This window comes from Lepidochelys kempii, chromosome 8, assembly GCF_965140285.1.
Source record: "Lepidochelys kempii isolate rLepKem1 chromosome 8, rLepKem1.hap1, whole genome shotgun sequence".
Classification (NCBI taxonomy): domain Eukaryota; kingdom Metazoa; phylum Chordata; order Testudines; family Cheloniidae; genus Lepidochelys; species Lepidochelys kempii.
Genome location: NC_136387.1, coordinates 70,545,233 through 70,571,022, shown reverse-complemented (window position 1 = coordinate 70,571,022; position 25,790 = coordinate 70,545,233). Strand labels below are relative to the sequence as shown.

Sequence of the window (25,790 nt, the reverse complement as noted above, 5' to 3'; positions counted from 1 at the left end):
TTAATATAGGCATAACTGCATCCACCTTGAGTTGTACCAGTATAACTCTGCTGGTTTTTTAAAAAATCATACACCCCCCTTACTAACACAGTTGTACTAGTAGAAAAACTATTTGTACACAAGGGTTTAATTAACTTTAACCACGCATCCAAACCTATTATGAATATTTCCTATTCTGCTTAAACATCCTAATAGGTGTCTCAATCCCATTTTTTAATGTTATTTTGCCATTACTATTCCATTGCTCTTCTACCCCATGGATGGTGGAGTCTGCTGTCATAAGTGGTACTGGGGCAAAGTGGGTGAGAAAATACAGTATTTTTAATTGGACCAATTTGTGTTGGCGAGTGAGACAAGCTTTTGAGCTACACAGAGCTCTTCTTTGGGTAGGGTGATGCACCTGTATGCTGTCCCCAAATAAGTGTAGTAGTACTCCCTGCCTGTTGCACACAAATCAAGCTTTGTGGAAACCTGGATTGGCCCTATGGGGGAAAGGATATCATGTCATGACTGTCAGGACAAGGAGCACCCCACTGTGGCCTTGCCAACTCTTTTAAACAGACTAAAGACCCTGGAGCTGCTTTAGTCGGTCCTGGCTGATGGGTGTGGTGAGGATGAGGGACAACAAACTTCAGCGTTTGTGAGCTATGCTGGCCCAACACCTTCGGTTTATGATAATCTCATAATCTCAGCGTTTGTCTACACTACATTGCTTTTAGCAACAAGCTGTGTGGCTACAGCCGAGCCGGTAGGGCTGCAGGAGGGCGCAGGCCCAGTGCCTCGGGGGGGCCCCGTGACAGGGGCCCTCTGTGGTCCCAGCTTGGGGACTGTAACCCGCCTGGGCGTAGAGCGACAGGCAGGCCCTGCGGGGGCTGAGCGCCGTCCTTCCGCCCGGAAGCGGCGGCGGAGGAGGGGGGCGCCGGCGGGGAGCACCGCAGAGCTGGGAAACTCCAGCGGCGGGCGGTGTGGGAGAGCCCCCCACCCGCCGTCAGGCGTTCCCGCCCGGCTGCCTCATTCCAGCTCGTGAGGAGGCGGGGTATCCGTGCCCACGTGCCCCCGCGCAGCCAATCGGAGGATCGCGTGATGTGAGAGTGACCAGTGCTGTCCCCCAAGATGGCGGCGGGCGCTCAATGAACGTGAGTGGTGGCGGCGCGAGCTCGGAGCAGAGGAGCGAAGGCCCCGCGCCGCTCAACATTCCCCCCCCGGGGCCCTAGGATGGTAAAATGACCCAGGGGGGGAAGAAGAAGAAACGGGCCGTGAACCGCAGCATCATGCTGGCCAAGAAGATCATCATTAAGGACGGCGGCACGGTGAGGCCTGCGGGGGGTTGGGGCCTGCCCTGGCCTGCGCCAGCTTCGGGGTGCGTGACGGGGGCTGGTTGTGGTACGGAGGGGAGTGAGGCGGCAGCTGGGGAGAGGTAGGCGGAAAGGGTCCGGCTGAGGTGCGGGGGCGCGTTGAGGCCTTGGCTGGAGGGAAGGGGCTGGCCTGGAGGCGTGCGGGGGCGCTGGGTTGACCCAGTGAGGCAGGGGGAGGGAGCGTGGGGTGAGGTGAGGCCCTGGTGCATGTAGGGGGCTGGCCATTGATATGGGGAGGCCAGGCTGGAGCAGTGCGGCCTGGGGGTTGGCCTGGAGCCGAAGGAGACATGTTGCGTTGGGGTTCCGTGAGCTGGGCATGGGAAGGGGCGGACCTAGCAAAGTGAGGCTAGTCTGGCTAGACCCCAGACCGGGGGAGGGCTATTGAAAAGCCCAGCACAGTGAGGGGGACACTTTTCAGGCCTGAGTGCACAGAGGATCTCTCTGGTTAGGTCTGCAAGGGAATCTGGGGTTGGCATTAGGAGTGGCCAGCTGCCAGTCTTCAGCTGGAAAATCTGGTCAGTAAGGGAACCCGACAGTGTCTTGTCAGATTTATTGACCGGACTTTCAAAGTCCGGTTACTGTGGGTGAGGGAGGCGAGGAGGTACGCAGCCATCACCTGTGTCAGCTCCTACTCAGCTGGGGCTCCCTCCTACCTGCCTCGTAGCTCCAGCTTCTAGCTGAGCTCCACAGGAGTCTCTCTTCTGACCTGGGGGAAGAGGAGTGCATGGAGGTGGGTCCGGGCGGGGGGGTGGGATTCTGGTATGCCTACTGAAGCGTTCTGGTTTTTAAATGTCAAGTTGGCAACCCTAGTTGGCATGGTAGGTCCTGGCTTGAGGGCAATGCCTAAAACAGGTCAACCTGGGACAGAAGTCTGACTCTAGCTAATGTGGTAATGAAGTGCCACATGCAGTGCTACATTGTCTCTGCTGTCTAGCTTGCTGGGAGATCCTTTATCTCAGCAGTTCTCAACCAGGAGTCTGGGGCCTCCGGGTTTTAGGGTGTCTGCCAGAATAAACCAGAGAGCAGGGTCAGTGTTAGACTCACTGTGGCCCAGGGCAGAAAGCTGAATCCTGAGACTGTTGCCCAGGCTGAAGCCAAATCCTGAGCGACTTAATTTTCTGAGGCTGCCTGTGGTATGGGGCCCTAGGCTGTTGCTCTGCTTGCTACCCCCTAACTCTGGCCCTAGCTTTTAATCTACTGAAAAACAGTTGTTGTGGCACAGGTGGGCCATGGAATTTTTATAGCATGTTGGGTGGTGGCTCAGCAAGAAAAAAGGTTGAAAAGCCCTGCTCTCGGTGGAGCTACCTGGGACCTGTGTGATGAAGAAGCTGCCCTATGAAGGGCTCCTGCCTCTGATGTGTAGTTTGACTTGAAGCCTAACTTGGTCTCCATTCCCTCTGGTTGCTTTCTACCAGAGCTGGGTCCATGCTGTGTTCTGAAGGTAGCACATGGGCTGGGCATAGGACCTTTGTTCCCAAAGAGCCTCTGACTCTTTTTCCCTGGTGGGGCTGTCTGGCAGCCTTGGGTGGGACTAAAACTATGTTCTTTGCTGCTGCCTCATGTGGGATCAAGAATTCTGGGCTGGTGCAGGGTTTTTTGCCATTATTTCATGATAGAGGGGAAACACCTGATAGTAAGGAAACCTATCTTATTGGAATCCATTTGGTCATCATTTGTTAGTTTAAAAGTATTTCTTAAATCTATACCTACTATGGTGATTTGCCTTTACTCTAAGTAGTAAGTTTATGAGTAATGAGCATTTGTGTCAAGACTCAATAGAAGGTAACTTTACTTAAATCCATGTATTTACCATTCTGTATAAATATGTGTAAGTCTACAATATTTATGGATTAGATAATATTTAAACTCTTAATCTTGAAAGGAAATACCAGCTAGAAAACTGCTGTGCATTTTCAGGTAGCAGTTGGTTTCACAATAGCCTAGGATGATGGCAGACTGTAAACCATTGTAGAATAGAGCAGGGAGTTCTGAGTATAAGAAGTAGGATGTGGTTCTGCTGTTGGTGAAAAGCCCATCTGTGATGTGCTTTACCCATACAGTGTGTGCATCGCCATCATGGGATCCTTTGGTCTTTGTTCTGTCTCCTTCGGCTTCCATATTCTGAAAAAGAATAGGTGGGTAAGTGTGAGACAAACTTCTGTATCAAAGTAGTACTGTAAGGTTTTCAAGTTCACTGGAAGTGTGATAAAATGTTTCCCAATAAATAGTTATTAAGTATTTTATCTAACAGAACTTGGAATACTTAGTGATTGAATGAAGTTGCCAGAGATACTTTTAAAATGTACATCTATAATCAGCATAGTTCGGTTATGGGAGAGAGAGAACTTGGTCCAGCTAACTGTAACAATGTATGTCTTGCTTTACTCGTGTAGTTTAGATATGATTTTAATGCATTTTGAAAAAATATTATTGCTTTAAGATAGGTCCTTCAAATAAAGGTAAAACATCAGTTTGCTGGTCTTTTGTACAAACAGCCAAGAACTGTCTTCATCAACTTGATGAGCTACTGCAGGGGTAGGCAATCTATGGCGTGCGTGCCAAAGGTGGCATACAAGCTGATTTTCAGCGGCACTCACATTGCCCTGGTTCTGGGCTCGGCTGCTGGCCTGGGGTACTGGCTGCCGGCCATCTCCTAGCTGGGGTTCCATCTGCCAGCCCTGCTCAGCTCGCTGCCAGCCCCAGGTTGCGGTTACTCGTCTTGGGGGCTCTGCTGCCAGCCTGGGGTCCCTGCCGCTGGCCCAGAGCTCAGCAGCCGTCCCCAGCTGTGGCCCACTGGCCCCAGCCTGTGGCAGTGAGGGGTACAGACAGGGGCAAGAGAGGGTGCAGCTCAACACCCCCACCTTAAAAATTGTTCCAGCACCACTGCTGAAATATTTTTAAGTCCTGATTTGCTGCTTACATCACTATCACACCACGTGGAACAACACACTTCGTTTGATGTTGAGATTAGAATGTGCATGCAAGAACTGGAATCAGAATTTTCTGACAGACTTCAAGATTTCCAGCGATTTGGGCCAATCTTTTCTTTTCTAATTAAACCTGAAAAGTTCAATGAAAGCGACTTGGATTTGTCTGTATTTCAGTGGATGGGTGTTGAAGATTTCAAAATGCAGCTCATTTAGTTAAAAAGCTCAGAATTGTGGGCATCAAAGTTTGGAGATCTGAGGAATGCACTTGAAGCTACTGAGAGAGATCGTGGGGCCTCTATTCTGACTTGTTGGATGTCCCTGCCAGTGAAATTTAACTGTTTGAAGAAAATTGCATTTGCAATGCTTTCAGCATTTGGATCCATATACCTGTGTGAACATGTGTTTTCACACATGAAATCTGTCCCCTGTCCCTCTTGGAGCCGGTTAACAACTGATCACTCAGAAGTCTGTGTGCAGCTTAAAGTATCCAAATACGTGCCAGACATTGGAAAACTCAGGAAGGAAAAGCAAGTGCAAATACGTGCCAGACATTGGAAAACTCAGGAAGGAAAAGCAAGTGCAAATACGTGCCAGACATTGGAAAACTCAGGAAGGAAAAGCAAGTGCAAGGATCACACTAAACTGATAAGATCTGCATTTTAATTTAATTTTAAATTAAGCTTCTTAAACATTTTAAAAACCTTATTTACTTTATATACAATAGTTTAGTTATATATTATAGACTTATAGAAAGAGACCTTCTAAAAACATTAAAATGTATTACTTGTACACACAACCTTAAATTAGTGAATAAATGAAGTCTCAGCACACCACTTCTGAAAGTTTGCCGACTCCTGAGCTACTGCCTAGATTACTTAAGGGTCAGAGGCAAAGCAAGTTCATATTTGACTGATAAATATCTACTGTGAAAGACCAATAATACTGTTTGTCATTTCTTTACAAAGTAAAAACTTATGGCATTACAAACATGTAGGCACATGTTTTTTACAGGATTAATATAGTGAGTGAATACAGACAGAGTAACTTTTTTTTTATGCTCCACTAGTTCATGCAACTAGTGAAATTAGAATTTCTTATTTGGAAACAAAAATTGAGTTGTTACAAAAGTGCCATTCTCTAATTTCCACTTGGATGGACTGCCTCCGGGGATAAGGAGAAAATTTAATGTATCTTCCAGTTATACCTAAAATAGTGCCTTCAGTGTCAGTTACCAATATTAAAAGCTGAGTGCAAGGCCATTTGAAAGTACATTGAGTTCAAATGTACAGAAACATAGAGTAAAAAACAGGCCTGCAACTGTTTGGGAAGTCATTAGACAACACAGATTGGTTTGTGATCTGTTTGTGCAAATATTTGCCTATTCTCAAACCCAGGTAGGGAAAGGATATTAAGACTTTATTTTTTGTGAGTTAATGACCTGTTGAGGCTGTATGCTGTTATACTAGACTATGTTACTTATAATGGCAGCAAGAACTGTTTAGATGCATGGATCGTACTATAGACAAAAACAAACAAACAAAAACAAAAAAACCATAAATTGGTCCTCTGTTCTATTCTCATCCTCCCCAATTCCTCACTTGCCTGACATGCTGAATGATATTTTGGGGAACAGGTAAATTGAAAGGGCCTTGAATTTCCCTAATTTGCAGCTCAGTAGCAATAAATTTAAATTATTTTTTATCAATCACTTATGGGGTAAAATCATTATATTTTGAAATTTTTTAGCCCCAAAGAAACTCAGTCCTTTTCTCTGCAAGAATTCTTTTCAGAGAATGGGGGTGTATATTTTCCTAAATAAGTTGCAGAGGTACCTACACCATTAATTTCAGCAACATTTTCTGTAAAAAGACTAGAGTATGGTGGCAATGTGTAGAAATGTCTTTTGGAATAATAATGTGGCTTCTTGTGTACTCTCTATCAGAACATCATTCAAACCTGATTTGGCAGTAATGTCACTATGTATTATTCTTATAACTCACAGTCCTCATTAAATTAAGAGGATGCTTACAGCAGTGACTGCAATTAGACTTCCTGTAGAACTGTGTGATAAAGATCTTACTGTAGTGCTATCCTCCTTTGTATAATTTGTTAAATAGCCATAGTCAAAAACAAATGAAATACAAAATACATTTCGTAAAATACTTGTGATGTAGACTCTCCAAAGGAAGGCAATAATAGTAGTTCAGACCCTTTCCTTAATTCATCCTGTTTTGATTTATTGCAATTCATGTCATATGTACAATACTCATTCTTCTCAGACCATTGATGAAAGGAAATTTGAGCTAGGATACTTGAGTCTGACAGGGTGAGTTAAAGCTTTGAATTGTTCTGCTCTTTCTTGTAATTCACTTAGAAACTTATTCTGGTTTGTAAACTATATTAATAACAAGTGGAGTCTCAGCTTTTATGATTGTACATTTGAAGTTGTCCTTGCTTTAGAGTTTTTCCAGTGTTGTATCAATAGAAGTATTCTTCTAGCTATAATCCACATACAAGTTCATTTTATCGTTGGCTTGATCTATAATACAAAATCCTCTTGGACTAGAAAGATGCCTATCTGACCTGGCAGATGGGGTTTCTGTAGTTCAACTAGTGCGTTGCCTGTCCCAACACAACTACCATCCTCAGAATAGATAATGACAAAACATCTGCTTCTACCATGAGTGTCAGATCCCAGTTCTGACTTGAGTATTTAGCTACACTTTTGTCTTTAGGCTTTAATTTTTGTAGCTAAAATACATCTCTGTTGTGGAAGATGTAAAAATGTTGTTTTGAAATGCATTTAGTGATTTCTCCTTTAGTTTGTTTATGCTTAGTTGATGCACACTAATACAGTGTTTTATGTGATTCATTTTCAGACTCCAGGCCTACTTGATGTATTAATCAAATCCCATGACAGTCAAGGTTCTGCAGAATCTTAAAACGTACATTTTTATAAATTTTTCTTGTACTTGGGGTTACAACAAAAATATTCTAAATGTACTTTGCCTTTTCATTCAGTAGACAGAAGCAGATACAGTAATTCTGAGAAGTTAGCTCCCTCTCTGTCAACTCAGTTGTCTGTTACTGCTTAAGCCTAATGATTTTAAATTTTGACACTAATTCATGTCTGATCATTTTAGCACAAACATCCTGCTAAATGATTTATGGCTGAATGCAGTGGCAGATAAGGGTAGTCACCTTCCCCCATCTCTTTAAAAATATGTACTGTTGTAAGCAGTGAAGCTCTTCAGTGGAGTCTCTGATTCATTTCCTTGACCTGCTCTCACCTGCCCAAGATTAGGTGTCAGTGGGGTAGAGACACTGTTATTTCTTCATGCCTTGCCCATAGAAATGTTGGAAAAGCTCTTGACCTCTGACTCTTGGGGTTGTAAGGTGGGTGTGTCTGCTGAGTAGCTGCCAGTATCTACTTCTCCTACTCCCACCCCACCAACTGTTTCTGTACTCCCTGGTACAGTGAGGAACCAGAGATAGCAGCTGAGAGGGAGGCTCCATTGTGCAGGAGCGAGTCTGATGCTGATCCGTAGCCTGGGAGGGAAAAAGAGTATTTGTTGCCCGTGGTACTTACAGAAGTTTACTGTTTGGATCCTGTACTGTAGTCAGGTTGGGGTGGGAGTGAAACCTAGAGGAGCTCCTGCAGGCAAGGGTAGTGCTGTGAGTTCAAGCTGTTCTCTGGCCTCTTTAAAAATTTTAAAGTCATCTCTACTCATTGGAAAACAGAAAAGTGTAGCAAAAGAATATTCATGAATATGCTGGACATGTGTGTGGTAACTAGGGAAGGAAGAAGAAAAGGGCAGAAGTAACCATGGTACTAAAAGTATTCTGAAACATATTCTGAAACTAAACATTACAGAATATAAAGCTTTTATTAGAGATGGGTTGAAACAACAAGCTTTTTTCCAAATCTGTTCAAATTCAATGGGTGGTGGGTGCAGTTTACCAATTCCAGTAGCTGTATTTAGACCTACTCCTATAGCTTTGGTTACAAGTCACTTGATGCAAAACCAGAAACTTTATTTTTCTGGCTTGGATGTAGCCAAAATCTTATAAGAATAGCTGAATTAGAGTGGCAGAAATCTCAAGATGGCAGAAATTTTGCAAGAACAGCTCAGAAGATTTGAGCACTGTTAAATCCAAATCTTTGTCTGTTTGCATTTAGTCATATGAACATAGTAGACCAAATCTAATTCAGGGCTGAGCATTGCCTCTTCATTCTCCAGTCTCCCTTGAGGGTTGAAAGAGTATGTGTTGAGGCAGAGTGTTTTTTTGTTTTTTTTTAAAGTCAAAAGAAGTCCATTTGGGTAAAAAGTATCAGAGGGGTAGCCGTGTTAGCCTGGATCTGTAAAAGCGGTAGAGAGTCCTGTGGCACCTTATAGACTAACAGACATATTGGAGCATAAACTTTCCGGAGGTGAATACCCACTTCGTCAGATGCATGCACGAAAGCTTATGCTTCAGTACGTCTGTTAGTCTGTAAGCTGCCACAGGACTCTTTGCCGCTTATGTAGAAAGAACAGGAGTACTTGTGGCACCTTGGAGACTAACCAATTTATTTGAGCATAAGCTTTTGTGGGCTACAGCCCACTTCATCGGATGCATAGAATGAAACATATAGATAGATACATACAGAGAACACAAAAAGGTGGAGTAAGAGGCTAATTAATTAAGATGAGCTATTATCAGCAGGAGGAAAAAAGCTTTTGTAGTGATTCATAGATTCATAGATATTTAGGTCAGAAGGGACCATTATGATCATCTAGTCCGACCTCCTGCACAATGCAGGCCACAGAATTAATCAAGATGGCCCATTTAGACAGTTCACAAGAAGGTGTGAGGATACTTAACTTAGGAAAATAGATTCAATATGTGTAGTGACCCAGCCACTCCCAGTCTCTATTCAAACCCAAGTTAATGGTATCTAGTTTGCATATTAATTCAAGCTCAGCAGTTTCTTGTTGGAGTCTGTTTTTGAAGCTTTTCTGTTGCAGAATTGCCACCCTTAAGTCTTTTACTGAGTGGCCAGAGATGTTGAAGTGTTCTCCTACTGGTTTTTGAATGTTAGGATTCCTGATGTCAGATTTGTGCCCATTTATTCTTTTACGTAGAGGCTGTCCGGTTTGGCCAATGTACATGGTAGAGGGGCATTGCTGGCACATGATGGCATATATCACATTGGTAGATGTGCAGGTGAATGAGCCCCTGATGGCATGGCTAATGTGATTAGGTCCTATGATGGTGTCACTTGAATAAATATGTGGACAGAGTTGGCATTGGCCTTTTGTTGCAAGGATAGGTTCCTGGGTTAGTGTTTTTTGTTGTGTGGTGTGTGGTTGCTGGAGAGTATTTGCTTCAGGTTGGGGGGCTGTCTGTAAGTGAGGACTGGTCTGTCTCCCAAAATCTGAGAGAGTGAGGGATCATACAGTGCTGTGTTTTAAGACACTTCCAGTCATTCATTATGCTTTACCCCTCAGTGGAGTTTCACTGTATCAGAGCTTACACAAGACAATTATTCAGATTCCTGAAACAGCTTGTTTTGAGCCATACTTCATCTTACAATTTCTTGCTTATAAACCAACATTCAAACAACTTTCTTATTAATAAAGCAACTTTTAAAATATTCTGTAGTAACAACTTTTTTGTTTTTGTGTTTTAGCCTCAAGGAATAGGTTCGCCTAGTGTCTACCATGCTGTCATAGTGATTTTTTTGGAGTTTTTTGCTTGGGGACTTTTGACAGCACCTACTTTGGTGGTAAGTGATATGGTTAATGAAATTCTTCTGTATTGCTTGAAAAGTTTAAAAAAAAAAAGAAAGAAAAAAAAAAAGCTAAAATATTCAGTTCATTGCGGTATTATCAGAGCATTAAACTTGAAAATAAAGTTTGGGTGGAATTGAGCTGGTCTGAACTTCACACTTGGAAGAGCATCTCGTGTGTTATGTTACCAAATGTGGTCAAGATTAAACAATCCATGTAGATCAGAGTTGGGCTTGTTGATATTAGTCACATATCAACATATGTAATCTGTGCTAATTGCACACACTTTTGAGAAGAAATACTTTAAAAAACCCTCAAACCTTCCTTTCCTGTTACCCCCACAGACAGAGGTCTGTCTTGAGCACAGGAGTAGGATCTAGGAATGCATGGGATTCCAGTCCCAATTTTAAGAACTTTGTGACTTTGATCTTAAAGGATCATTACCGCACCTGGCCATTCTTTAAATATAACTCATTAAATATTATGTATTTTTCTGTACTGTCTTTTTAACCTTTGGTAATTAACAAGGTGATGGCAAGCAGAAACTTTCTCTTTTGTAAACATGTTTTCACTCCTGCCTAAGTAATTCATTTATTCTGCAGTCAGTGATATGATTTAACTCCTCTGAAATAAAGTGTGATACCACGACTGAAGTCTATGGACAGATATTGTATCCTGATAATCTGCAATATAAGGAAAGGAGATTTTTAACTTTTGTTCTTGTTTATATGCCATAATTGTGCACAGTGGTTTACAGAGATTAAGGTTAAACTTAAAAGTTTTGCCAGCATAGCTCTGGTTTAGGAAGTGATGGTTTGGGGTGTTTTTGTTATATGGCTATGGTGTTGAAATCTATAGGCAAAAACTTCTTTGCCTTGTAGACAAGGTTTAAGAGTCAAGCACTCATAATCTAATGTTTTTATCTTGTAAACACATCAGTTGACCTAATGCCCATTGTACATGTAGGCAGGCTGACCTAATTATGTTACACAGGGCACAAAATTTGCACAGCTCTGAGTGCTGTACCTAGATTGATATAATTTGTAGGTGTAGATGAGGCTTTAGTATGCAAAAAACAGTGTATTCAAACCATCTGAGCAGTACATATGTTCACCATTCAGTATCTATCTGTGGTGTTGTGGTACTGGTTTTGTGTTACATGATATTGAAATCCTTTTAAGCAAAATGACCTTTGTGAAAAGTAGTGTGTATTTGGTGTCTGAACCAGTCCGTCACATAAGTAAGGCGTGTCCTAATAATGTGTATTTTTCCTTAAATAAGGAAATCCTACAATAGTATTCTGTCTTCATTGAAGTAGGAATGATACTTTTATCAAACTTAATGAAATTTTGGTCAGTCTTGTGTGGTAAAATGAAGAAAATACACTGATTTTGAAGAACGTTCTTTCCTTATTTTACTAACCTGAGCTGTAGTGCTAACATTGTAGCTTATCCACTGGTGCCTTTATTTCTGGAAAGTAAGAAGCATAGCATAATTTACTATTAGAAACTGTGTAGTCTACTATATAAATGTCTGTAGTGCACTATTTAACAATGAGATTATTGATGTTGAATTTATTAATTTCATTGTGAATTTTACTGTAATTTATATTAAAATTGTTGGCATAATATGCCTCATATTAATCCTTGAGTCTGTATTCATATTTAGTGTTGTGAAATATGGATAATGCCATATGTAATGTACATAATTCTTCTATAGGTGTTACATGAAACCTTCCCAAAGCATACATTTCTAATGAATGGCCTAATCCAAGGAGTAAAGGTAGGTAGAATGAAAATTCAGTCTAAATCAATAAGTGAGAGTACAATTTAAAATGAATAAAGGGTACGTACATAAGTGCTGGTGCTTTATTAAGTAGAATAAGGAGAGCCTTCCAATATAGCTTTCAAGCTGTGAATAAAATGTGAGGGTAAATTTACCAAGGAGAGCTCAAATGCAGCACTTTATTTGAATAAGGTCTTGCTTTTGCTAAAATTTGTACTTGGTTTGACTGAGGAATAAATAGGCCAGTTGAGTAGCCCAAGATCACACAATCAGTTGGTGTCACAGCACGTAAGAATCCGAGATATCTGACACCCAGTCCTTTGCTCTGATTGTTAGACCACATGTCCTCAGTGTGTTGAAAAATGTTCTCTCTCCTAAATACAGCATATAAAAATGTAAAATGCATTTTATTAAGCTGTGTGTTGACTGCATTTGGATTCACATTTTGGGTTTCTGTGGGTTAGTAAAATTCAAATTGTAGGTAACTGCTGCTGAGTGGAAAAGGGGGATGAAGGATACTCATAGAAGATATTGCTTGACACATTGTTCCATATAGCCAACATTTATCATTAATCTGCAAAACAAAATCAGTCAGTTTCTAACAATCTTTCAACTATTGTATTTTCTTTCATTTCTTGATTTTTATTTAAAATTTGTTTTTACTTTTCAGGGCTTGTTATCGTTTCTCAGTGCCCCTCTCATAGGTGCTCTATCTGATGTTTGGGGACGAAAGTCCTTCTTACTGTTAACAGTATTTTTCACTTGTGCACCAATTCCATTGATGAAGATCAGCCCATGGTTAGTAGCAAGCATAGTTATTTATGGCTTTGTCTTTAGTGTGTTATTAATTACATACAGCAAGAACATGTAGCATTTATAATAGCACTTGTGTTCCAGTTAATGTACCAGAAGTTGTTTACTTCTTAGCACACGTCTGTGAGGTAGGTGTGGAAGTACCAGTCCATTGCAGAGTTGGGGAAACTGAGACAGGGTAAAGTGACTTGCTGAACGCCTCAAAGCCAGGCTTAGAATTTTGTATCTCCAGTCTGTTAGCTCCATGCTTCCTTCTAAGCCTAGTACATTAGTACTGGAGTGACTTGTGACTTTTTAGTGGTGTTTGCTTATGTAGCGGAGAGAGCCCAAGAACTTGAAAGATATATGGCCTGTGAGTGGCTGTATTGTACTTTTAAGCCTTTTGGGGGTAAATAACTTAATAGTTGAGAATAATTTTATACAGTATATTTCCCAGTACCTTAAATGTCTCTCTAATCCTTGCATATCTTTATTTGGCTGAAATTTTCAGCAAAATCATTTCAGTACTAAGTATATAGTCACTAAGAATTGAAAATATTCTTCAGAACTAGCATATACCTTAAGCACTAGTGTGTAATATTAAAACTGCTACTGAAAAAGTAGCTGCAGCTTTATTATAGTTGTGCTTATCAAATATTTGAATCTAGCAAATTTTGAGTAGCTGGAATTTTAGTGTTCTGTTAGTACACCTCCATTCATGAGTCTAATGTCCCTAGGACAATGGCTAGTTCACAATTGTCTCAAATTTTGTACTGCTCCTGCAGATAAATCTGAAATAAGATAGGACAAGGTCTTAGAACTAATAGAGGTCTGAGAGTCAACTGTTCATATTGTATCAGGCTAATTCAGTTTGCTATCTAGTCTTTTGTGGTCTCCCCATTTTGATCCCTATGCCTGGGTGATAGGCTATTTAACAGTTTATATGTTGCAACATGCATTTTGAGTGAAATAATTGCCAGTCTGTGGACTCAGGGCTAAGGCTAATGTTGAACAATCTGTAATGAACTATCCTAATTTAACCTACAAAGCCTTTTTTTGTAGAATGGCAAGTAATTATGTTGTACCCTCAGTGCACACTGGAGAGATTACATAACCAAATAAAGACACATTCATACTGACTTTATAAATATTTAAATTACTTGTCAGGAATACGTTGGACAATCATAGATACCTTAATCTATCTGGATGTGTTTCAGAAGTTTGTGAATCACTACAAATTACATTTTAGCTCCACTGAGCTGTTATTTTTTCTGATTCCTTTTTGTCCCCAGGTGGTACTTTGCTGTTATCTCTGTTTCTGGGGTTTTTGCAGTGACTTTCTCCGTGGTGTTTGCTTATGTAGCAGATATAACCCAAGAACATGAAAGAAGCATGGCCTATGGGCTGGTATGTACTTAATTCCTCTGTACCTTTAAGCCTTGTGAGGCTCAACAACTAGAGTTCTCTTAATAAAGCTTTGTCATATTGCTGCAGGAGACACAAGCTTTTCAAAGTTGATATCTTTGCCATTATAAACTCTTATTTTGGCCACTCAGTTTTTTAAAAACACTGTTCCAAATGGAAACTTGGTCCTACCATCCAATTCTGCATCTCCTGTTGAATGTCTTGTTGTCAGCTTAAATTTAAAATGGCCATTGTATAATCTTTTCTCTCCATTCTTTTCTATTTCCCCCTTTCTTGGGTCAGTGTGAGATGTTGGCAGGATGGTGCTATTTTCCATTTTGTTTGCATATGCAGCTTTTATTATACAATGTAAATTCTTTGATTTTATTAAGAGCTGCGGATGTTGTGCAAATAAGCATAGTTTCTTCTACCACCCCCAAAAGAAAATGTTATACTGAGTCTCCCCCTTTATCAGACCTCGATATGTCCAATTAAACTTCACAAATTTGACACAGTCTTAAAGCTATACAGTGCTGCCCTGCTTAACCAAAATTTTTTCATTAAAAACTTCAGATGTCTGAAATCTGTGGTTGCTGCTGCAATGCCAGAGAAAATAACTGCATTAGTTCAGAACTTGTCCACCTTATTAGGGTGATTTGTAGCTGAGTTTCTGGAAGTATTCAAGGTGCTGAAAGTGAAGTTAGAGAAAGAGTGGATACGTTTGATCTTCCTTCCTGGAAAATGTTCTCATACTGACTTTTGTCTGTTACAGGTTTCAGCAACTTTTGCAGCAAGTTTAGTTACCAGCCCAGCTATTGGTGCCTACCTTGGTCGAGTCTATGGAAATAGCTTGGTAGTGGTCCTAGCTACAGCTATAGCTTTGTTGGACATTTGTTTTATTCTTGTTGCTGTACCGGAATCACTGCCCGAGAAGATGAGGCCAGCATCATGGGGAGCACCCATTTCTTGGGAACAGGCTGACCCCTTTGCAGTAAGCTATTTAAATGTTTAAGTATGGAGTGGTAGCTTGATATATGCAGATTTGGATTTGTACTGCTTTTGAGTCAGGAATGGGACTGATAGTAATTTATCTCGATTTGGGTTTTTAAAAAATTGTTTGAGGAGTTCCTAGGTTTATTGGGGAAGGGTGTGAGTAACTTCAAATTGCTGATTAGCAAATGCTGATTAGTAAGTGCTGAAAGACACGTTTTAACAGTGCTGTATGCATTAAAGGTATCTGCCTCTTTCCGTGTAAATTTTGTGAGTCGTTGGTTATGAATGATGAAGAGTAGATGTTTTCTGTTGTTGACTTTACAGCTGTGTCTTTTTTGTCCTAGTCACTAAAGAAAGTGGGTCAAGATTCCATAGTGCTTCTAATCTGCATAACAGTCTTTCTTTCCTACCTCCCGGAGGCAGGTCAATATTCCAGCTTCTTCCTATACCTCAGACAGGTAAGAATTTGCATATGAAGAAATTAAATTTATAGAAGGGCGTTTTCTTTGCACTTGTTACATTACTTTAGCAATATATGAGTAGTCAATATGATTGATGGCTGACAGTGGCTTTTAGTTACTGTGATAATTAATAAAGAGACGAATCTGTTTTCAAAATATTTCTCATGTTTCTTAATAATTTGCATTATTCCTTGAAGTACAAGTTCCAGTACATTGCAGTGGTTAAAATTAGCTTTCATTAGCTGATAAACTATTTTTAGTCTTACAGTATGGGGTCGATTTTCTTTCAAGTTCCATACTCAATGGTAGAAGTTATTTTCTGTCCCGCACTAGATCTTTCTCTTTATTTTATGCAAGAGTAAAATGTTGGTTTGAATGATTATGGGATCGAATAAAATCGGGGATGTCATCTTCTATTTCAGATTAAGCGTTTTTCTGGCTACTCCATTTATTCTTTCCACTGATGTCACAAAACATGAAAGACGTGTCAATGTACATTTGAAGTTTAATGATCAAATTACTTCTTCTCTAATGTAGATAATGGGATTTTCACCTGAAAGCGTTGCAGCATTTATAGCAGTTCTTGGGATTCTGTCCATTATTGCACAGGTGAATATTAATCTATAAATTTCACTAATGTAATGGGTTCAAGTGAGAGCGAAGTATTATGACAATCCCTGTAACTGTAATTCCAGGACCCAGTCTATCTGATTTCAGGAGGTTAGAATAGAAAAGGAAAGATGCTTTGAATTCCGATCCGATTTTATATGGCTTCCTTTTTTTCCATCACCTATTATCTGACCATTTCATAAACAATTCATTCTCAAATCCTGGGAAGTAGAAAAATATCACCATTTTGTGGAAGAACTGTGATGCACAGACATTGAGACTACCTTAAATCTGTCAGAGCTGGGAATATAATCCACATCATGAATTCTAGTCTAGTGCCTTAACCTTAATTTATTTCTTCCATAGTCACACTCCCAAACCTCTTAGAAGTTGATTCAGTCTTCTCCTTAAGCTTAGTTTGGGTTGAAAAATAGCTTGTTTAAGCCATCAGGGCAGGTTAAATAATATATCCCCAGTGTATGGATTTCTCAAGGGAAATCTAAATTGTTGCATGTCAAGAGCGAGGTAACAATCTCTTCACATCTCTCTCTCCATTATTACGTGTTTCAATCTCTGTCTAGAAAATACTACATCACATAACTTTACTTTGCTTCTGTCAAAACTAGTGAACTGTTTATATGTATTGCTGTATAGCCTGATTATTCACAATTAAAATTACATTCTTTTTCCCATCAGACAGTAGTTTTGAGTTTACTTATGCGGTCCATTGGAAATAAAAACACCATCTTACTGGGTCTGGGATTTCAAATATTACAGCTTGCATGGTATGGTTTTGGCTCGGAGCCTTGGTACGTACGTTTCGTTTTAGTTGAATTAATGAACTGACATATTAAGATTTTAAATTGTTATTTACTACTTAATAAAGAAACATTCACAACATTGTGTTTTGTTTTTTTTTTACATGCATCAGATTTACATGAGAGGTTACAGGCAACACGTCCTTTGTCTCCTCTTAAGCTGGAACCTTTTTTTTTCTTCTTCTTTTTAAAGATGTAATTGGTTTGTACTTGGTGAAGTCAAAGAAATCACTACTGTCTGGTGAACCATCCCAAACCAAGAATTTGGTATTGTACTGTATGATTGACCTAAACAATGTCAATCTCTCGTACCAATATTCTTAAAACCAAAAATTGTTCATGGATATTTTTAATCTAAAAGGAAATGGACACTAAACATTGAAAAATGCTTTGTCCTCTTTTCTCTAACAGTCAGATTTTCTTGATTATTTATTTTATTTTTGGTCGTGTTGCTTGTAGTAGAGTGCATTGACTTGTCAAGATGTCAGCTTACATCAGAGCACTTCCCCCGCCCCCCCCCCCCCATTGCACCCTTTACATGTGCTAATGTACCAATGACCTAATGGGGAAAACTAAGTTAAGATAGCCATTTGGATGTTAACTCTCCTCCCAAATTAAGAAGAGGTGATCAAAATACATGATCAGTGCTTCCCAGCAAGTGTCAGGATTTTGCAAGGATTAGGGATTTTTCTGATCATCTCTTAAATGATTTTACACCATTTGTTAAACTCAGAATAATTGATAGGTATGAAATCCAGCAATGATGATTAACTTGTGACTTCACTATTGCATGGGGTAGTGTGTGCAGTTCATTCTAAACTTTGTAATGAGGTATATGGAAGGTAGAAATTCAGAATTCTTATCTTGATTCTTTCTCTTAACACTTCTATGTTTTTCAGGATGATGTGGGCAGCAGGGGCTGTTGCAGCAATGTCTAGTATTACGTTCCCAGCAGTAAGTGCACTAGTTTCACGAACTGCTGATGCTGATCAACAGGGTATGTTTTATAAGTGGTGGTGGTGTTGATAATTATAAGGAATATTCAAACTAGGGATATTCTGATCTCCTTACCACCAGATGGATCAATGCTGTCTTACTGGTACTCAAGGGTTATCCTCAACCTCCATGCTAGTTTTGCAGGACAAATTAGCCAGCATAGTAGTATGTTAATGTAAATGAGAAACATTAGTCTAGTTTTAACTTCACTGTAGAAGAGTGGTAGTTCTCAAAAGTGATACGCAGTTGTCAAAGGCCTGTGGACTGTTCGGAGGTGGTTGGGTTATACTGCTCAAACAAGACAGATGAGAATAGTGAGAGTCTCTAGCATAGGGAAAACCCATTCGTTGAAGGTAGCATAATACTACATCACTACTTCTTTTGATTCAGTACGTCAGCTGATCATGTTTCAGTTCTTTCCCACTGTGCATGGATTTACTCAATTCTTCAGGTGCATTTATTTATTATTACTGTAGTGTTTAGGAGCCCCAGTAATATATTTTTGCTTTTCTCTGAACCATGAGGCATAGATAGCTGTCAGAGACAGCATACCAGATTTGACAGCCTTTTGGTCAGAATGGCATAGGAAATGCTGTGTTCTGTCTAAAACAAAGTTTGTCTTGCCCAATGTTCCTCATTTTTTTTTGGTTCTGGTGTAGGCATGATTCTCCTCACATCAGCCTTAAAGTGGTGTATCCCAATTGATTTTATTGAAGTTACTCCTAGTTTACACCAGTGTAGGGAAAAAGTGAATCAGGCCCCATTGCATGTTAGACAATTGCCAAAAAGCATTTTAAACAGTCTTCATTGTATACACATTTAATTTCATGGAATGCCTTTTTCTTTAGGTGTTGTTCAAGGGATGATAACAGGAATTCGAGGATTGTGTAATGGTTTGGGACCAGCACTTTATGGTTTTATATTCTACATATTCCATGTAGAATTGAATGAACTCCCAATGACTGAAACTGAGTTGGGAGGTAACGTGGCCACACAACACCATTCACAACAGGTATTATTCCTATTTATTTATAAATTACAAGAAATGCAGCAAAGATCAATCCTAGACCAGTGGTTCTCAAACTTTTTTTTTCCACAGACCACTTGCAAATTGCTGAGGGTCTCAGCGGACCACTTAGTGATGTTTCCAAATGTTTGCACCATTAGCTAACTGTTGTTGTAAAGCACTTTGGATAAAAGTGCTATATAAAAAACTTTATAGTTTTAAGGGTTTTTTTGTTCTACAAATAAAAGCACACCACTCGTATTTTAATATCCGTAGTCTTACCTTTCTAATGTGATGAATATGCCCTCTCTCTCCTGTCGCAGCAGACCCCAAGCTGGGGCTCGGAAGGAGGGGTGGGGGAGGGTCTCTTCCTGCCATGGCAGCCCTGGAACTGGGGGAAGTCACCTCCTCTTTTTTTTTTTCTGGCCATCGCAGCCCTACATGTCCCAAATTCTCCCCCACTTCTCACCCACTGCCCCCTCCCACATACCACCTATTCCTCCCCAAGGCCACCACCTTGCCTTACATGTGCGTCTTCTCCAGGCACCTAATTAGGGAGCCATGCCTTCGCAGCTCCACTAATTAGGTGGGTGGCCCTTCATTCTCTCGTGTGGAGCAGCCCAGGCACTCATCTTAGAGGGAACTATGCACACCACATGAATAGAGCTTGCGGACCACTGGTGATCTGTGGACCACAGTTTGAGAACCTCTGTCCTGGACCTTGGGAAGGTGGGCGGGGGGGGAAGTAAATTGGATACTCTAGTTCATCTCGCTGCCAATTCAGGACTGTACCCTGTGGCACATTCTACAGTGCTTTAGTCAGTCCAGCTTTAAATGAATCAAGCAAAGGGACTTCTCAAACCACTTCTATTGTGAGACTCTTGACCTGTCTAATAACTCTTGCAATTAAGACAATCCTCTTGATATTGAGCCTAAATTTTCCAGTGATTGATTAATCCCGTTGCTCCTTTGGATTGCCCTAAAAAGAACCCCATTGGTTCACGTTTTTAAACACTTTCTATTCTCAGTCTTCTGACCAAGTTACACATCTCTTGATTCTTTCCTTGTATGTTGGTCTCTTTTTTGCCTGTTAACTTCTGCTTTTCTCTAAATTTTCTTTAACTTGTAAATATTTATTTCTGGTATTAATGTGCCCAGAATTATATCTTATGTCTAGTGAATATTTTTAAAACATGTGATTTAGACTGGACACTAAAAAGCTGAATATGCTTTGCTGTTTTCATACTTCCTTGTGGCGTGCTTCTTGTCAGGGCCTTACCACTTCCTTGTAGCACATTCTCCTCTTTATTTGACATTGCAAAACATTCTGGCCTGTCAATACGCCCTCTGCCTACAAGGAGGCAGAAATTGCCATTGTGGTCATAGATACCAGCCTATGCACTACTTCTTCATTCCTTGAAAGCGAGTGCCAGGACTGGTCCTTCAAGCTATAGCATATTATTTTTAAAAATAAATATCTAAAACTTACTGCTGCAAAATAAGCCTACAAGTCAGTCTTTTTGATGGTGTGGTGAAAGACAAAGATTCAAGATCTTGTTGTCCTTTATTTACACTTGACTGGAGAGGGGGATTGGTTTACTCAATTTACTTAAGTATTAATGCTCATATTGCATGAATGAAAAGAGTAGGACCATAGAATGAAATTCAGACATAAAGTAACTTTCTGGCTGAGATGGAAAAATAAGGACCACAAATTAGATCATAGTCCCTTTTGTATAGTTAAATGACTTCTTATGGTGTCTAGGTCTGTGAACACTGTACCATTGTAATGTCTACAACAGGATATATTTAAGGGTGAAGGAGAGTGTCTTCTGCTTTTGTATTTTCTGTTTAATTCACAGTCCTGTTTTTATTTTTTTTAAATAGTAGTAAATACCTTGGCTTTGCTTGTTTAAACGTAGCCGTTAGCTACATTTGAATTGTGGGGGGACTGATTTAAGATCTCGATAATCCTGTTTTCTCACACACACACACACACCCCGCTCTCAGGAAAGGTGAAAGAGGAGTGGGGAAGCAAGTGTTGCTAACAGTTCATTCTCTTCATAACTTGCTGTAATGCTGCGCATATCTGAGAATTGCATGGTGAAAGAGCAGTCTGTTCAGTTAACTTTTTATTTCAGTACCTTATGCACATTACTTTCTGTCTTCGGGCTTGTCTCCACCGCAACAGTGAGTTCAAGTTTCTCCACTCTAGCCTAGTTCCAGTGAGAGTGACCACATTGTTGATGCAATATTTGAGCTACACAGAGCGAATGGATTAGCAGTTGATGTTGGATTACTATCTCCAGTGTCAGCAGCATTCGTGTTTCAACCTACTCCCAGTCCCAGATGGACCAGCAAGCTAGAGATTTGTGTGTTTGAAAGGAGCTGGGTTAGGGACAAAGCGAGTTATACCTCAGGTTAACAGGGCGGTGAAGACCAACCCTATACTTCATCTGGTAGCTACAGTGAGTTTTTAACTACTTGGCTGGAAATAGCAGTTCAGCTGTATGATTCTCTAAGTTTGTATTTCTGGCAGGTAAGACATTAGGCAGTAGCATGTTTCCTGTGAAGTTAGAAGAGAATTCTGCAGTTTAAAAAACACCCAAAGAGAAACTCATCTAACAAGTTTCTCCTCTTCTGGATTTCCTCCCTCAACCTTTGAAAATAACTATTGTTCATCTATGAATAAGGTTTACTAGGGCTGGGTATTGAAATAGCCCGCTCATTAAGAGTGTTCTGCCCTAAACTAATTAAATGGTAAAATATTTTTAAGTACAGAGCCTGATGTGAAACAACCAGTGTCTGTGAACTATGGATCTACTTAACTGTTCCTCTAGAAAATAAATGTTCTTGTTATTTTCAGAACTCCATAATTCCTGGACCCCCATTCTTGTTTGGAGCATGCTCTGTGCTGCTGGCTTTGCTTGTTGCCTTGTTTATTCCTGAACACACCAATCTAAATGTACGGTCCAGCAATTGGAAAAAACACAGTGGCAGTCATGGTCATCCACACAGTCCACAGGCCCCTGGTGAGGCCAAAGAACCTTTACTGCAAGACACAAATGTATGATGACGACAAAATCCAGAAAAACGTTTTTATATTTCATAGGTCTTGTTTCCAGTTCTGGATACATTCCATTTACATAAAAAATGTAATTTCTTAACGTTCTCTTCAGAAATGTATCTTTCTGCATGAAATTTGTAGGAACTACAGACACAGAACTGGAAATTTCTCCAAAGATGTTACAATTAAATTAACTTGCTTTTAAAAAGAACAGACTAAACACTGGTCTCATACTATTAATATAATTAACCTTTTCATCCTGGTTCTGAGACAAAAAGGAAAACATATTCAAGGTATCAGCATGTGTCCCTGTGTCCATTTCCTTAAGGTGTAAAGCTTTAATTCTCTTCATGCTAAGTCTCAATGAGACATACTAGCATATTTGTGGACCCATTCATTTTATGTTGTAAAATTTTGGGTCAGATGGTACAAAGCCTTAACGTAAATGCACTCAAGTAAGGAAAAGGTGAATTGGTTTCATTTTAAAAACACTGTATGGGAGGTTTTATTAAGTTTCTACTAATACAAAATCATGTGGTGAGCACGCTTGCTGAACAATAAAAGTTCTTTGTTTAAGTGCATTAGTCTAATTCTTCCTAATTTTTGGAGTACAAGATAGTATCAAACAGTATTTAAATTTAGGGGGTCTTTTGAGCCTAAAGATTTTAATATTGGCTCTAAAACTGTTTTCTCAAATACAGTTTGTTTATACCACTATATTTCTGATGTTTGCGTAATCATAAGGACCTCAAAACTTGAATACACAAACTGAAATATAAGCTGATAGCCTTGAGAATGTCCGTGTGCTATATAGTGGCCTTTCAGGACTGGCTAGTAACTTTTTACTTTTACAGAGCTAATGTTTTAGTCCTAAATTTTCAGGACCCTAGTTCAGGAGAGAGCTTTATACAGTTACTGATGTGAATTTCTCTAAAAATGTATATTTTTGTGTCCAGTTGTATTATTTAAACAAGTATTCCTTTGTATAAATTGTGTATAAAATATAGTTTAAAATGTTTTCATTTTGTGGTTACTGCTTACTGGTTTTTTAACTTTGAACATGCACCGTGGTTGATGGAGCGCTGGAAAATGTGTAAATATATTGTTAATAAATCAATATTTTAATGAATTTTTTAAGATGGTCTTTGACATCAATTTAAACCATATACAATCTATATGAATTCTGTAATGTGTCTTGTAGCCTGCTGAACATATTGTAGTCTTAATATTGCTTTCTTACTTCCTGTCAAGTTTTTGGGTTCCTTAGTGCTTTGAATGTAATTTGATTCAACAGACAAATACCAATTGTAGGTAAATTGTGTGAATATTTTACCCTTTTCATTCCTGCATACCTGTAACAGCTTATTTGTCCTTGTACTGCAAAATTTTCATGAAAAGCTTTCTTAATAGTGGTATTGTATTAAATCCAGAAGAAACTAAAATAACGGGCAATCCGTTGCCAAGTAGAGCGCTGCCTGGGACAACATTTTTAATCCTATTCCTGTCCTGCAATACCCACTCCCATCCACAAAAACCTTAAATCCTGCAAGGGAGATTCCCCACTGTTACTAAAAAAAAAGTCTTTATATATAAATATATATATATAAAAAAAAGCATTCAAAACAATTTTGCCTACTGCAGGGCTCTACCTTATTTAATTTAAACTTGAACTTGCCATATTGACATGAGCAAGCTGTTTATACCTTACATCAGGTTTGCTCTAAACCTAAGCGTGATGCACCTAGCCTGTGAATGATACTTACTCTGATAAATGTACAGCTGGCCCTCCCTGTGTTTTGGAAAAAGGAGTATGGCAGATACTGTAGTAATAAACTTTCTTCTGATAGAAGGTATTCATTCATTTGGATACAAGTTCCTAATTTTTCCATCAGGGAAGTGGGGGTGGGTAGGCTGTAACTCACATCACTTGCCATAGGAAACTTGTATATGGATATTTGAGGGGAATGACTGGGCCTACCTACTTTTATAAGTGAAGCATCAAATCAGGATGTAGTAAAAGATCCTGTCAGTTACATTTTGAATAAAAACAAGATAATCAGTATCTTTCCCCTGCAAAAAAGGGCAAACTAATACACAATGCTAACCTCAAATGTTAGTATCAATATTATCAAAACTTACTCACCAACTAACTTTGGAGTGACTTAAAGTATGTTCAGTGAATGTTACTGGCACACCACTCTTTTCTTAATGTTTAATTTTCTCATTTTTGCACCCACCTTGCCATGTAACATGTAGTAAAAGAATGTTACTGAATAAAATTAAGTAAAAACCCTAATCTTAAACTAACTTGGTATTAACTCATTTACCATTGAATTAATGGGCCACATACCTGAAGCAGGCCACTTCTAATTAAAAGATGGACTTATACTCAGTATTTTTTTTCTTGGACTACAGCACTGCAAAAGGAGTTACCAGTAATTTTTGATATAAGAAAAAAGGTAGAAAGTATTGTCAAGCAGCAGCCTCTAACAATTAGGTTAGGTTAAACTTAGCTAAAAATTGTTGATGTCCTTGCCATGCTAGCAGATGATGTGAAGTTAACTTCATTATAAACCATTAAATGAGATACAAAAGAATGGGGAAGGCAAAGTACAACAATCATCTTACAACACTTGAAAAATAGAACTGCATTTTAATGTTAGCATAAAGCAGAGTCCAGTCAGATGAAAAGAAATTGCTGTCTGATTCTAGTAATTACAATCTGTTATCTAGTACACAGATGACTACTGTGTGAATAAAATTCTCTCTCTGCTGTTGCCTGTATTCAGTATCCGAGTCTGCTTAAACCAGCTCTTCTTCCCCTTACTAAATGAATTACACATAGGGCCTGAGCTAGTATCACCTTTAGCTAGCAGTAGAATCAGAGCCACCTGCAGGAAAGGAAGGACACTGACAAAACAGCCAGGCATGTTATTACTTTGTCACCCTGTTAAAATGCCTGCCTCTTTTTAACATGGAGGAATCAATTTCAGTGATTACATTCCATCTGTGTACAAGTGATAGTACAGTCTTACACATAAATGATGAGAGTAGCTCTGGCCAAATGCAAATACATGCACTCAGGCTGTTTGGCCTCTTTGGGTAACTTGTCAGCTGCATGATTGCCAAACCCCCTGCCCTCCAGGTTTTATGCATGTAGTTTTTTAACCGTAGAAGTTCCTTCTACCTTTTTTTAAAAGAAAAAGCCACCAGTGTAATACTTTACTAATGTACCATTTTCTCACTTAAATTGCTACTAAGCTGCTTTGAGCATTTATTTTGTACAAGTAGCAACTATGCAGGCATCTTGCTTGTGGGTCTAACTGTCTGAGGTAAGTGTTTTGGATATTTTAAAGTCTTAACGACTGGAGCAAGATAATGTAAGAATTTCTGTCATTACCACCCCCTTTCAAGTAAATACCACCACCAAACTGACAGTAAATTAATCTTGCTTAGCTGATGAGTGCTTAAGATATGGATTCTCAAACTTTTCCCATGCATTGTGTAGGGTACCTGGATGCTGGGCTGTGAATGCCACTGGGCAGCAAGGTGGCATACCATCTGAGTTCTTTCGTAGGATCTAGGCCCCATTCTTCAAGTTTCATACTGATTTCCAATACTACTGCATTATGTGAAAGTATATTTAGTCATTTTATAAAAATTTTCAGTTAGCTGTTCTGAGCAGCTTTTGTAAATCCTAAATTTTTGGACTAAGCAGCTTGATAAGTGGGCCATCAAGCTCTGTCTGGCAAAATGGTACCATTTCCTGGTCTGGACTATAGTGAAATCATTATAACTTT

At 39.6% G+C, this 25,790-nt stretch overlaps 1 protein-coding gene across 3 annotated transcripts; it reads left to right on the top strand.

The window, feature by feature from the left end:
* The first annotated feature begins 1,070 nt into the window (after positions 1–1,070).
* SLC71A1 (solute carrier family 71 member 1) lies at positions 1,071–24,286 on the top strand. Of its 3 annotated transcripts, XM_073356951.2 has the most exons (13): positions 1,221–1,310; positions 3,416–3,494; positions 9,960–10,055; positions 11,779–11,841; positions 12,515–12,642; positions 13,929–14,043; positions 14,813–15,031; positions 15,378–15,491; positions 16,032–16,103; positions 16,800–16,912; positions 17,821–17,918; positions 18,766–18,929; positions 21,790–24,286. In XM_073356951.2, exons 2-13 carry the CDS (start codon positions 3,432–3,434, stop codon positions 21,994–21,996), a joined length of 1,452 nt encoding a protein of 483 aa, XP_073213052.1. In that variant the 5' UTR covers positions 1,221–1,310; positions 3,416–3,431; the 3' UTR covers positions 21,997–24,286. The 3 variants fall into 3 exon arrangements, with proteins under 3 accessions (XP_073213051.1, XP_073213052.1, XP_073213053.1); XM_073356950.2 differs by lacking the exon at positions 3,416–3,494 and having other exon boundaries at positions 1,071–1,310; XM_073356952.2 differs by lacking the exon at positions 1,221–1,310 and having other exon boundaries at positions 3,415–3,490.
* Positions 24,287–25,790: the final 1,504 nt, after the last annotated feature.